We start from the raw sequence: 14,850 nt of genomic DNA, 5'->3' as shown, positions 1-14,850 counted from the left end.
AGGTGCAGCAATCACCTTGCAACCAAACAGAGGCTTGACACTCAGAGCAGGCATCCCATAGAAAGTAACAGCGGGAGCCATCTTGGATACTGGCAGAGACGAAGAGGCGGCAGCCATCTTGGAAGAGGCATAGCCCACACAGGTGAGATTCAGTAGGGCAATCAGCACACAGAGCCAGAGAGAAACTAAGACAGAGACAGACACAGAGACAAGCAGAAGCCAGCACAGCCACTGACTCCCAGAAACAGGGTAAGTAAGAGGGTGGTCACGGCCACAGACGTGACACATGTTGTTTACGGTAAAACAAGAAGGGTTGTTTTTACGGTAATCATCACTCTTCTCTTGCTTTTGAAGCCAAAGCCATTCAGCAATGATTGTACAGGTTAATCTAGTTCTGTATGTACTTGATAAGAGAGATGTTTTCTGTATCCCAAAGGCAAAATGGGAGGTTGAGTGGTTAAAAATGTTGTATCCTAAATAAAACATTAATTTCACAGTAATCTGATGTTACATAATCACTTGTTATGGTTATTCTTTCAAATATACAGAATTTTGTTATGGTTGTCTGCACAGGCATTTAAAGACGAATCAGGTTAATTCTTTGAATACTAAAAACATAAAATAAAATAAAAGCATTACCATGAAACTGGATAGGGAAATACTAGTCTTAATTAAAAAAAAGTATTAGGGGCGCTGTTGAGCCACTGATGAGAGCAGATGCTTAGAGACTTCCTCCCCTGTATAGTTTCAATATACTTAAACTGTCTTTTTTTCATTCTTATTTGCCTTTATTTATCCCACAACTACAATGTCTCTTTCTTAATCAACGAAATCGCACTCTTCTTCGAATCTCTTACAATCAGGATCAAAAAGATCCAAGACTGACCTGTTGACATCAGAAAAAGCTGCACCGTCGAAACTTCTGTCCTCAACTACCGAAATCTTGATGGAAGAAATTCGGGCTTTGAAAGATCTCACCACCAAACATTATCAAACCACGTTTGATCTAAAATTGGAATTACAGGCTCTCACTGCTTCTTTATCGGCGTTCCAGAACAGAATCGAGAAGCTGGAGATACATGCTGACGAATCTGCACTAACATGGCGCAGTTGCAGAAAAAGACAGACCTACGCATTCGAAAGCTAGAACTTGAACTGGAAGACCTTTCTAATAGAAATTGGAGAAATAATATCAGAATTATCAGGCTGAAAGAGGGTGTGGAAGGATCAGACCTGATTCCATTTTTGTCTACTTGGCTCCCTAATGTCCTTCAACTACACCTAGATTCACCTCTACAATTTGAAATGGCACACAGATCCCCGTCGCACCTCAGGCCAGGATCACAACAGCCCCGCCCGATCATAGTGAAACTTCTCTGTTTCCCTCAAGCTTTGCTGGTCTTAACTGCAGCTAGAAATTCTAATAATCTCTTATTTGATGGCAAAAGATTTCTCATCGTCCCGGACTTAGCAAAAACCACAGCCAGAAAAAGGGCAGAGTGTGGTGGTTGAGGGTACGACTCCTGAGGAAGTAGAGAGAAACGGAGGCTCTCAAAGAGTGTGAGAGCACTGTGCAGAATTTCTGAAGTCTTTTCTTCCATTAGAAAGTGAAAGTTTCCAAAGAGTGTATAACTTGTATTACAGAGTACTCCTAGAAAATCACCAATTTGGCGACTACCCATGAGTCTGTTGGGGGATGAGGAAGTTCTTGTGAAAATTAGATCCTTTATTGAGTAATTTTTTCAAATTAACACCCCCTCTTGTACTAATCCTATGTTAGTGTGGGAAGCTTTTAAAGCTGCATTAAAAAGCAAAATTATCTCCTTGGCATCTTACAAAGCTAAACAAGACAAAATTCAGATTTCCGAACTTGAATCACACATTAAAGATCCAGAATCTAAATACATAAGATTGGGCCATCCCTCCTTACTTAATTCCCTGTATAAATTAAAATACAAATTTAATAAATTACTTAGTCTTAAAGCTGGACAACAAATTTTTGATATCCATTCTAAATACTATGCTGAAAAAGATAAGAGTAGTACCCTATTGGCTAATTATCTCAAAAGAAAAAGACTCAAAGTCCAAATCTCCGCTATCAAATTACCCAATCAAGCTATTGCTACCTCTACCTCTGAGGTTTCAAAAGCCTTTCATGACTTTTACTCTAAGTTCTATCAATCTGAATCAATGAACACTCAAAATAAGGCATTTGAATTCCTATCTACCCTTACAGGTCTCAAGTGGGCTCATACTGATATAGAATCACTCTAGAAACCAATCTCAGAACAAGAATTGTATACAGCAATTAAGGAATCCCCTAAAAAAAAACCACACCAGGCCCTGATGGTATTCCAATAGAATTCTATAAAATCTTCCAAGTTAGATCTCTCACATATAATTCTCTCATTATTTAATGCCCTAACTCCAGATGGTGCCTCTGGCTCTCTTTTCTCTGAAGCAATTACTGTCATACCAAAACCAAATAAAGATCTCAGATAGTCTGAAAATTGTCGGAGTAACAATTGACTGTAACCTCACACTAGAGACCCAAACGAATTCCATCATAAAGAAAATGTTTTTCTCAATGTGGAAACTCAAACATGTGAAACCATTCTTCCCAAGGGAAATATTTTGCAACCTGATACAGTCAATGGTACTAAGCCACACAGACTACTGTAATGGAATTTACGCGGGATGCAAGGATCAAATCATGAAGAAACTTCAGACTGCCCAAAATACAGCAGCCAGGCTTATATTTGGAAAAACGTGTTTTGAGAACGCCAAGCCACTCCGAAAAAAAACCTGTATTGGCTACCAATCAAAGAACGTATCACTTTCAAAATCTGCACGACTGTTCATAAAATAATTTACGGCGAGGCACTGGGATACATGACAGACCTCATCGACCTGCCAACCAGAAACACCACAAAATCTGCACGACCATACCTAAACCTCCACTACCCAAACAACAAAGGACTCAAATACAAATCTACCTATGCATCCAGCTTTTCTTACTTAAGTGCACAACTATGGAACGCACTACCAAAAGCAGTAAAAACTATGTTCGACTATCTAAACCTCCAGAAAGCACTAAAGACAGACCTGTTCAGAAGAGCATACCCCACCGACCCAACATAAAAATACCTGGATACCTGCGACACAATTGTAACCAAAGACCGTAATGGACACTACCGGACTCTTCCTCCCCCTCTCTAATTCCCCCCTCCCAACTGTACCTACCTTACATGTACCTCAGTCTATTACAATATCACCTTGTATTGTTCATACCTTGTTATTTGTTTCAGACTGGATTCAGTTAATGCCATTAACAGTACTATGTAAGCCACATTGAGCCTGCAAAAAGGTGGGAAAATATGGGAAACAAAAGTAACAAATAAAAATAAATAAATGCTAGTTTCTAATTATCGTCCTATTTCCCTACTAAATGTAGATTACAAAATATATGCTAACATTCTTGCCAATAGAATTAAACAAATTATCTCAAAAGTTATAAGTCCTAGTCAAGTTGGATTCATGCCAGGTAGACTCATTAGTGATAACACACGTCTCTTTCTCCATATCTCTCATTTGGCAAACTGCCATGATGAACCCTTGGTAGCTCTAGCTCTCGATGCAGAAAAAGCTTTTGATCAGGTAGAATGGGAATACTTGTTCCTTGCTCTAGAATGGTTTGGTTGTCCCTTGGAATTTATAAATAAAATTAGAATTTTGTATACCAACCCCACAGCTAGAATTATTACAAATAATTCACTATCACAAAAAATCTCTCTTAAGCGAGGAACTAGACAAGGCTGTCCACTTTTTCCATATCTTTTTTTATATAGTGCTTGAAACTCTTTTGCTCGCAATAAAGGATTGCTGTAATATAAAAGGTATTACTTATAAGGATCTAGAAATTAAGTATTCAGCATATGCCGATGATGTTCTTTTATATCTCTCTAATCCTTATGACTCCATCCCTGCACTCTTTAATACTATTAATATATTCTCTCATTTTTCAGGATATAAAGTTAATCAAGAAAAGACTGAGCTTCTCCCACTAAACTCGTATGCTCTCCCACACATCGCCATCACATTTGGGCTAGTTTGGGCTAATACTAAACTTAGATATTTAGGAATAGATTTGTATACCTCTCTGGCAGACACCATTAATTATAATACAGAAGCAATATTAAGTTTTTCAAACAGCTTTTATACTCTTGGCATCCTCTTTCTCTATCTTGGTGGGGCCGTCTAGAAACAATTAAGATGATGATATCTCCTAAGATTAACTACATTCTTAGTATGCTTCCCCTGACCTTTCCTCCTTATTTTTTTTTTCACAGCTAGATAAGTTGTTAAATGCTTTCCCTTGGAAAAATAAAACTCCTAAAATTGCTATTAGAAAATTAAAAGGACACTGAAGGTGTTCTCTTCCCAGATTTCACTAGTTATCACAAATCCTTTACATCTCAACAGGGTTGTAAATGGATCTTTCAAAAAGATGATTATAAACCCAGGATCCTATTTTAATTATTCAAGAGCAAACACTAGGTAAATCACCTCCCAGTGTTCTGTTTAGATGATACAAATACTGCAAGATGGGAGGAATCATAAAAAACATATTTAACCGTTTAGTATCTGATGACACATTTGCAGGGATAACAAAGGGAAAAAGTAGCCCCTAGCTGAAGCACATCCGGTTTCATTTGAAGAAATTGTTGAATCTTTTCTGGGTGTCTCTTGAAACATCTGTGAAAATTTGAATTCTCAGACCCTTAAAAGTCTTTTCCTTATTTTTAAAGAACATTCTCCTTATCCACATTTTATCTAGGTGTCAACACCACTGTGGCTACCAAAGTAGCTGTCGCAACTAGTTCTATATCCAAAGTTTCTAGTAATGTGGACACATCTAACACTTGCTTATCTTGGGATTGCTGATTACCTTCAAATTTAGTAGGCAAATAATACCCTTGCAAAAAAGGAGGAACATTTCATGAGGGGAAACAGCAAATTGTTTGGGAAAATTTTAAAAACGGAGATTATTACTTCTAGGGTAATTTTCAAGCAATTCTGTTTACCTCCTCAGATTAGACAAATTTTTAACCATATTATTTTGAAGTGACTGCATTTGTTGAAGATTTTTCTCTTGAACTCGAGTATATTGATTCAAAAATTTTAATCCATTGTCTGTTTCTTTTAATTTCCCTTTTCAGACAGTCAAATCTTGACTTAATTTTTGGACCTTGGGGGCATAATGCTTTATCCAGATCTGCTATTAAACACCATAAACTGTCCAGAGTCACCTCAGGAGGTTTAGAAAATAGAGTAGTAAATTGGGTGGTCAGTACCTCAGATTTCTGAATAGAATGTTCTCTCACCAGACTTGTAGTTTCCATCTCCCCCAAAGCTGTAACAGTTGCTTCAGCGCTTGTTGGTAGATTCCGTAGTTTCAAACTCCCCATAGCTCCCTCAAGTTCACAATCTGCCTCTCGTCGCTCAGATCCTGCTAATTCCTTCACATGCAGGGCCAAGGACACCGCCATCAGGAAGCTGCTTCCATGCTGCTGCAGGGGAGGAGCTGTCTCATCGGGGCTGAGGGAAACCTCCAGTCCAGGCCCTCCATTCACCCCAGGTTGATCAAGCGGGCTACTCTTTGACGTTGTTGGGATCCCGGCCAACTGCAAAAGAGTTTCAATTGAAGCGCGCTGAGCTGGGGGATTCTGCCACTGAGAGGCTGCAGCAGCAGCCTGACTCCTTCTCTTTGGCGTAGCGGAAAGGTAAATATTGCAAAGAGTTCACACAAATGTCTGGCTTAATCAGCGGCCATCTTGGAGTCCCCCCGTCAGAAAGTATTTTTTTCAAGGTATAAAGGGCCAGCCGGCCAACGGGCTCTTCGGAGCACGAAACAGAATACTGCGGATATGGGAACTCAGGGCCAAAATCCTTTTATTATCCAGGCAATTTCCCAGCCAAAATCATAACATCTTCTTCAAAACAAAAGGTACAGCCTGCCTAACATAGTCTTCCAGAGGAATAAAGATACAGTCCTTATACGATCATCTTCAAAAGGAAAGAAAAGAAAAAGGTACAATCCAGGATCCAAAATTCCTTTAGCACCCGATCAGTTTCCCCCCCTCCCCCCCAGAGTTCAGGCCTTCTCCTAGGCCTTGGCTTTCCCTTCCCCCTCTTTCAGAAATGTTTAGTCAGAGTCCAGCATACTTTTACTATAGCCCAATAAAGCAGAAACTCTTAATTTACAGTCTTCGCACAGCCCCCAATATCACCTACTGTATGTGCTCCCTGGAAAGACGGAGCATCCCCGACTTATCTTCTAAACGAGGAGAGACATTTTGTGCAACATGGGCCCCTTTTGGGGACTCACTTACCCCCACAGCTCGCAGTAGAATTTTGAATTCCTGAAAGGGTCAGGGGAAGGGCAGGGGGGTTGGGGAGGTTGGGAGGGTGGGATCGACACAAGATTTGGAAGGGGGAAGGAGGGGGGGGGAATATATAAATCGCTGTTACTACATTCTCTTGACTTCTTCTAAGAGCTGTTTCTGTTTGCCTATGATGATTTCTTGTTAAGTTGTACATTAAGAATGTTGTAAAATATGTTTAGCGTCAAACATAATTGAGAAAAAAATAAGAGTGTTGGTGTAAACTGTGTGGTATATGGTTTATATTCTTCTATGCATTTCAGAGATTAACTCAAAACAAAGTTTTAAACATTGCTAATCTTTCAAAGCCTTTCAGTATAGCAAAACCTGTACATAGTTCAATAACTGTTAAATCTTTTGGATTAAAAAAAAAAGATAGCAAACATTACAAAATACCACTGCCCATCTGGTTTAAGGAACAAAAAAAAAAAAATATGGCAAAGTTGCCCCTTTAATGCTCACTTTATCTTTGACTTCTTATGGAGGCCCACTCAGTATTTAAGTTACGGTCATTTGTTTTTTTGAACACAGGTTAGCACCAGATTATATGGAACATTTATCAGAATTTTCTACTTCTATGAAGTGCTTACAAAACCGAAGTATGTGCCATAAAAAACCTTACTGTTTTAATTCTTCAAGCCTGAAAAGAATCATAGCTTGTTATTTGTCTGGAAATAAATTAGCATTATTCTGGAATAGAAAGAATGCTTTAAGGCTGAGTATCTGAGCATAATTCAGAAGCAGCTTGGAAGGTTTGTGTGTGACTGGCGAGCTGTGGGACTGCCATTTGAAGATGTTTGAACTTATTTTAAATAAATATAAAGACAGAAGGATTCAGATACAAGCACTATTAGTCTGAGTATAGTTTGCTGAGGAATTCAATTGACAACAGCATATTGACTACGATTAGAAACTCAGAAGGATTTTAGCTGGGGAGAAGTGATCTGATCTCATCTCTCATAAGCTAGAATGGCTATAGAAAAGTATTATAGTACATACTCTGTGCTGAAGTGAGAGTGAATGTGAAGGATTCTCTTGACTGATAAATTTCTGAGAAGGAAATCAGAGGAAATACTGATCAGAAGCAGGCATATTAAAATAACTGGCAGAACCAAAGCAGCGTTTGCAGTGGCATTTGATCCAGAGTTCTAAAAGCCACATCTTCTTGAATACTAAGGTGCTGCTATGATAAGGTGTAGTGAGCCTGCTTTGTTGCCATTCCAATCACCACTGCTGCTCCGGAATTTATTACCTGTAAATAGAGAAGACATACAGAGGGGCATTTTCAAAAGAAACGTCGAAGTTTGGATTTGGACGTCTTTGTAAAACGTCCAAATCCAGAGGTGGGGAAAACCATATTTTTGAAAAAAGATGGACGTCCATCTTTCATTTTGAAAATACCGTCAAAGACATTCAAATCCAAGGACGTCCTTGGATTTGGATGTCTTTGACTTTCGGCCATTTTTGAACACAAAGACGTCCAAATGCAAGATGTCAAAAACAGAGGAGGAGTGGCTTAATGGTTAGTGCAGTGGGCTTTGATCCTGGCAACATGGGTTCAATTCCCACTGCTGCTCCGTGAAACAGTATAAAAAATATACACATTTAACAGCACTGGAGTTCAAATACCAGAGAAATAATACAATGTTAGCATAATACTAATGATACATCTAATAAGTATGCATTAGAACATTCAATTAACATAGATAAGATGCTAAAGATTTTGTACAATACGGTTTACCATGTAGCTGAGGGACCAAGAGCAGATATATGATGAGAACAAGATGCGTGGTACAGAGTCAGTTGGGATAATTTGATAGCTAAACTTGAGGCAAGTTCTTTGTATAGTTAAGCAAGAGATAAGGAACTGATCTAAGTTAGTGAGTGTAGCAAGCTAGTCCAGGTGCAAAATAAGTGTATAGTCAGTCATCCTATGTATTAAAGGCTTGGAAGAAGAGCCAGGCTTTCACCTGCTTCCTGAAGTAGACGTAGTCTCGAGTTATACGTGGCCCCTCTGGGAGTAAATTCCAGAGTGTGGGAGCTACTCCTGAGAAGGCTCGCTGGCGAGAATCACATCATATGAGGGTACAGACTGTGATGATCCTTGAGAGGACCTTAGAGGTATTAAAGGCTGTAAAGGGCTAACTTATTATTTAAGTACTCTGGCCCATTTTGTCTGAGGACCTTGAAAATCAAGCAGAGAGTTTTAAATTTAGCCTTGTAAGGTACTGGTAGCCAATGTAGCTTTTGCAGGAAGGGAGTGATGTGGTCATGCTGCTTGCAGCCTTCTATCACACATGCTGCAGCATTCTGAATTAGTTGGAGCTGATACAAACTCTCTTTGGTTTGGCCAATGTATATTACAGTAGTCTAGTTGTGATGTTATCATGGCATGGGCCACTGTTGCCCCTTGTCACTTTGTCTTCTCGCAATGTTACCTATGGTGTGAGAGACTCCCTGCATCTTCATTTTCCTATGTGTAAGAAAGTAGTCTTTAAATCAATTTATTCTGCTACTTTATCTTACCAAGGTACAAAACTAAGTGGTGAAATTCCTTGCCAAAATACATTAGATTCCAGCATGATTACTTATTTTTTTGCAATTTTTTGAAATCGTTCCTTTTTAAAAAATGTTTGTTGATACCTACCTAGTTTTATCTTCTCCTCCCCCACATTGCATATGTGTTTACAGTTCTTTCCTTTGTTGATATTTGTGGGATTATGGTTTTTATTTCACGTTTTGTACTGTCTTCTTGTAGCTTGTTAGCCACATTGAACTCGAATTTGTGTGGAAAATGTGGGGTATATCCAAAAAATTAGCTTGAATCTAATGCTTTCCTGTAAACATTTCAGCTATTTTACTTCCTAACACGTTCTACGCCCTTTCCCCCTAATCTGTTAAGACACGCCCACGCTCGCACCTGTTTAAGAAGCCCCTCCCACACCTTCATCATTGCTCGCCCGCCTGCCATCCCCGCCCAGTTCAAGCAGGGGCTACCTTGCCCCGCCCTCCATTATTGTCAAGCTCCACCCACTCCGCTTACTTTCACTCATCAGCCCTCTCCCCCCCCTTCTCCTGTCAAATACCTGAAAGCCTTGCCCCCCCCTCCCCCCTCTATGATCTTGGTTCTTAGTCCCGCCCACGCACCTCTTCTGCTTGCTCGCCGTCGCCGGCCCGTAGGTTTCATCCTGTCCCGCCGTGAGGCCCCGCCCCGTTTCTGAGCAATTCGCAATCGCTGGCAGCAGGTTACGTTCAGGCCGGAGAATTCGTGCCTTTTCACGGCGACGTCACTCACTGGGCTCGGATGTTGTCGCCCGTTTTCTTGCTGTATGAGCCCCGAGCGCAGGAAGAGAAAAATAGAAAAGGGGGGTGGTGGTGGAGCGTGAGTTCTTACAACACCCAATCTCACAGCTCTCCTGCTCCTCCAGATAGTTGCAGTTTCCGTTTAACGGCCGTCCGCCAGCGGAAGGGAAACAACAACAGCGGCGGCGGAGAGGACGAGGGAGGATGTCCATGACTAAAGGCGAGCGGAGGCCGCCCCGGGGCTCGGCGCTGCTCTTTCTGGCCGCCCTACTTCTGTTGCAGCTCCTCAGATTCTCGGAGGCCACGACGGGCCCGAAGGAGTGTGAGAAGCAGTGTGTGAACGGAGCGTGCAACCCCACCAGCGGCCAGTGCGTGTGCGAGCCCGGCTGGGTGGGAGACCAGTGCCAACACTGCGGAGGCCGGTTCAAGTGAGTATCGGGTAGGGAAACGCGTTTTCAGCAGATCAAGCTTGTTTGCAACGCCAAGAATCCCTGGCTGCTTTTCTTGGGAGGAACTGTTTTCATGCTGGGTTGAATGTTCTTTCTATTCTCGTTGTTTTTTGTTATGTGGGGTCCTGCGGCCTCACTGTTAACTTTGACCCACGAAGGCGCATCTGTTTGGTCGGGAAGGCCAGCCTTTGCTGGGTTTTTTGTCTATTTAACTTGAAGATTAGATATAGATATTCTCCAAGAAGCAAATCTGGAAACATTAATTGAGCATTTCTGTTTTGTCAGGATAAAAGACGGATTCCTGGATTCTCCGGATCCTCAAAGCACTTGTTTAAAAACGGATCGCCGTTTTGTTTTGACGTGTAGTGCTCGGTCCTTTTCTAACTGGTCCCGCCACCTTTTGTTTTTTTGTTTTCTGTGAGGACGGGACCGGTAGAAAGTGAACAGATCATCGCTGTCTTACGGCATACTGAAAGCATCAGCGGTAGTCAAAACAGCACGGCGTGCCTTATCTATTTCCAGTTGAGCTTGGTGTTATTGGGAGTCGGAGAGGGGAAACTGTTGCTGGACGGAACTGAGATTGCGTAAACTGGAAAATGGCATAAGCATCCATGAAGGAAGAAGCTGGAAAGAGAGGGACTGGGACTTAAACGTGGGATGGGGACAGTGGAAGGTGCTTTAGAGAATGGTGGGAAGGGAGGAGGCATTCTGTAGATGAAGGGGGGCAGAACAGGAAGGAGAGATCCACTATTTAATTCAAACAGAAGGGCTGGATCCACCCGGACCCAGCACTCCTCCGAAATATATAATCCTCTGAAGGGTATGATCCATCCTTATCTCCACCCCTATCTGGCACTAAGGGCTTCTTTTACAAAGGTCACTAGCTCTTTTTTTTTTTTTAGTGCACACTAATAATTAGTATGCACTAAATTCCAAGACGCCCATTATATTTCCTATGGGCATCTTAGCGTTTATAGCACACTTGAATTTTTAGCATGCCTTTGTAAAAGACCCCCTTAGTACTTTCCAACTTCTGTTTATTTCACACTTGATTTACTGCCTTGACCACCTTGCTATAGATAATAATCCAAACAGTTTACATAAATACTGTTTTACAGGTACTTTGTCCTAAATGGGCTCACAATCTAATTTTTTTGGTGCTATGGAGGGTTAAGTGACTTGCCCAGGGTCGCAAATTGCTACAGTGGGAACTGAACCCAGTTCCCCAGGATCTCAACCCATTACACTAACCATTAGGCTACTCCTTCACTCTCTCCTGCCTTCTCTCCCATGATCTCCAGGATGTGTCTTCCCGTCCTCTCATTACAGAATTTTTCGTCATCTGCCCCCCACCCCTACTCCATTTTGTCCAGCATGTCTCTTCCTCCTTCCTGGATGATAATACCATGAGAACATGAGCGTTGCAGTACTGGGACAGACCAAAAGTCCATCAAGCCTAAGTATTCTGTTTCCAACAGCAGCCAATCCAGGTCACAAGTACCTGGCAAGATCCCAGAACAATAAAACTGATTTTATGTTGCTTATCTTAGAAATAAGCAGTGGATTTTCCTTTAGCTTACTCCCTCTTTCTCTCTTTGCTTCCCTGCTCCCCTGTTCTGTAGCAGCAGCGGGACTTCTTGTAGCCACCTGCTGTTACAGTTCTCACTTCCCAGCTGCAGCAAATTCAATTATAAATAGATAAGTGAGGTGCATTATGAGCTCCTGCGCCAAGGTATCTGTCATTGCTTGGTCCCGCCCTCTCTCATGGGCTGTTCACTTCCTTTGGGGATGGGACCCGGCAGAGGTCAGAACAGATCAGCGCAGGTGCTTGCTGCATACGGAAATTAGCAGTGATAATCAAAATAGAACAATGCGCCATTTCTAAGGTAGTACTAGAAGATCCATGGGATTGACTTTTACCTCCTCCCCGTGTCCTCTGTCTATTGATTTCAGTTTGCAATAATATATTATGTATGGACTAAAAGTTTTATAACTTTCAGCTTTGTGTTTATTTTGATAGATTCTCATTAAGTCATACTGAACATATTTGTGATAGCATATATTCCTAGTACTGTTACTAATAGCATAGTTGATACTTTTGGGATACTTATATAAATACAGATAGTTAAATAAGTTGTACTGTGTACTATAGTTGTCACCATAGATCAATTAAATATAAGTAGCATGGAATAAAGGATTAGATCCTATTTACCATATTTGTGGGTTTATCAAAATATCGGTCTTTGGCTAGCAGTCTCTAGATCTTAATAAAATAATCCATTGTTTTTTTTGACTATAATGCATTTTTAAGTAAAGCTATTTGTTTTGATTGTGACCATATTTAATTTATTGAAAAAGTAGGAATAGTATAGATGAAGAAATAAGCAATCAAGGGCTCCTTTACATAAAAACTAAGAGTAGCCATACTGGGTCAGACCAATGGTCCATCTAGCCCAGTATCCTGTTTTCCAAATAGTGGCCAAGTCAGATCACAAGTACCTGGCAGAAACCCAAATCGTGGCAACATTCCATGCTACAAATCCCAGGGCAAACAGTTGCTTCCCATATTTGTCTCAATAGCAGACTATAGATTTTTCCTCTAGGAATTTTTCCAAACTTTTTTTAAACCTAGTTACTCTAACCACTGTTACCACATCCTCCGTCAGAGTTCCAGAGTTTAACTATTTGTTAAGTGAAAAAATATTTCCTCCTATTTGTTATAAAAGTATTTCTATGTTACTTCCTTGAGTGTCCCTTAGTCTTTGTACTTTTAGAAAGTGTAAAAAATCGATTTACTTTTTTCGTTGTACTCCACTCAGCGATTAGCGGCACGTCAAATGCAATGAAGTCCATTCAGTTCCTGTGGGCTTTGTCTCATTTGGCGTGTGCGGTAATCACTATTGCGACTTTGTAAAAGGAGCCCCTAATGACTACTAATGACTAATGTAATTAATGCTCTAAAATGAACTTGCTGCTGTTCTCTTTTATGTAGTGCCCTGAAAAAAGGAATCTGACTCTGAGAAATCAGTCAGTTGGCTATAGTTTAAGGGCTTTCCTTGAGCCAGTTAGCCACTGCTTTTGGAGGCCCAAGCCAAGGTGTCACTTCTTGGAATTCTCCCTGTCGTTAAACCTTGCACTTAACATTCGTGAAAGGGCTACCAGAAGGGTACAGGATATATGCCTGAAGATGTTTGAGATGAGACAAGGAAGATATAATAGGTATTTAAATACTTGAAATTGATTTAATAATGTCTAAGAGGTAAACCTGTTTCATGGAGAAGAAATTCATTTTTTCCCTTCCTATATTAAGGATGTTAGAAGCATGGAATGTTCTCCAGAGATGGGTGTTGGTGCCTGAAACAGTATAGGCATTTAAGAGGGCATGGGATAAACATAGGGGGCCCTTAGTTGCTGAAAGTAGTATCTAGTGACAAGTATTTAATCATTCTAGAGGCGGACCGAATTTTGGTTTCAGATTCGGCACTGAAACCGACTCGCAGGCTGTGTTCGAGTTTCAGTTTAAACCCTCTGCATTTTTGGCTGAAACAAACTCTTCCGCATGACCACCCATAGGCCCTCCCCGGGTCTACCTTAATGAAGTCTGGTGGTCTAGTGGCCTCTTCAGGGGCAGAAACAGACCCCACTCTTTCCTGTCCCAATCCAAGTAGCTGCTGAGACTTCCTGTGGCAACTTTGTGAGGTCCTGGCAGTTATTTTGTGATTTGAACCAGCACGACTAGAGGACTCGCTCTTGCCTGTGTTGGTTCCAATTGCAAAATGGCTGCCAGGACTTCCCACGGCAGCCTCATTTTGGCAGCCGTTTGGATTGGAGCATAACACGGTGCAGGAAAGAGTGGGGTTTGTTTCTGCCCCTGAAGAGGCCACTAGACCACCAGGCTTCACTAAGGTAGGTGTGGGGAGGCTCTAAGGGATGGTCTGGTGGGAAAGGGGGGTGTTGGAGGTTTGGTTTCAGCCGAAAATGCAAGGTGATCACAGGAGGTGTCGCTGCTGGGAGAAGAGCTGCTATTGTCATAGGAGGCAGTTTAGTTTATGGTTTTGATTTCCACTGAAACAAAGTGACCAGTTTTGGTCACAGAATCAGTTTCTACAGAAACCGAAGATCTTGGGTTTATTCGGACTCTAAAGCATTCATAACATTATATTTGCTTGATATACAGCAGTTGCTGGAATTGTTAATAATAATGGCAGAGAGATTAATATGGATTGTTAGATGCCTAGTAGATAACACATGGATCCATATGGCTTTTTTTTTTGGCAGGCTATGTCTGTAAAATTGTCTACTTGCTGGTTTGTGTGGCAGGCTGCTTGTTCCCTAATAGCGGGAGTGAAGAGACTCAACCAAGTTAATGGTGGAAAAATAATTTTGAGGTGCTTGGAGGTTGTGGCAATGACTCGAATAGGGGCAATTTATCCCTAAGGATATACTTTTTACATTGCAATGATCCTTACGTTCAAGAACTGCTGAGATATCGATTTTTTTTTCATCTTCTAAGATATAGAACTGTGGTGATAAGCATAAAGACTCACTGTTCTAAAAAAAAAATTTCACAAACTGCCATGTGAAAATATTGTTTATATTATGATTTGTTAGATGGTATACAGTGCAATCCGCTGAAGTGCAAGGGTCTGGGACCA

The 14,850-nt window shown here is 41.1% G+C and overlaps 1 protein-coding gene across 1 annotated transcript in view; it reads left to right on the top strand.

Moving 5' to 3' along the window:
- Nucleotides 1-9,687: 9,687 nt before the first annotated feature.
- ATRN (attractin) overlaps nt 9,688-14,850 on the top strand; it is a 626,429-nt gene continuing 621,266 nt past the window's right edge. Inside the window, 1 exon segment of the mRNA XM_030190990.1 lies at nt 9,688-10,174. Within this exon segment, the coding sequence (XP_030046850.1) occupies nt 9,951-10,174 (224 nt within the window). The 5' untranslated portion in view covers nt 9,688-9,950.

The sequence above is a fragment of the Microcaecilia unicolor genome, chromosome 2 (genome assembly GCF_901765095.1).
Source record: "Microcaecilia unicolor chromosome 2, aMicUni1.1, whole genome shotgun sequence".
NCBI classification, from domain to species: domain Eukaryota; kingdom Metazoa; phylum Chordata; class Amphibia; order Gymnophiona; family Siphonopidae; genus Microcaecilia; species Microcaecilia unicolor.
The sequence above is the reverse complement of the archived record's forward strand: the minus strand, read 5'-3'. Positions and strand labels throughout refer to the sequence as shown.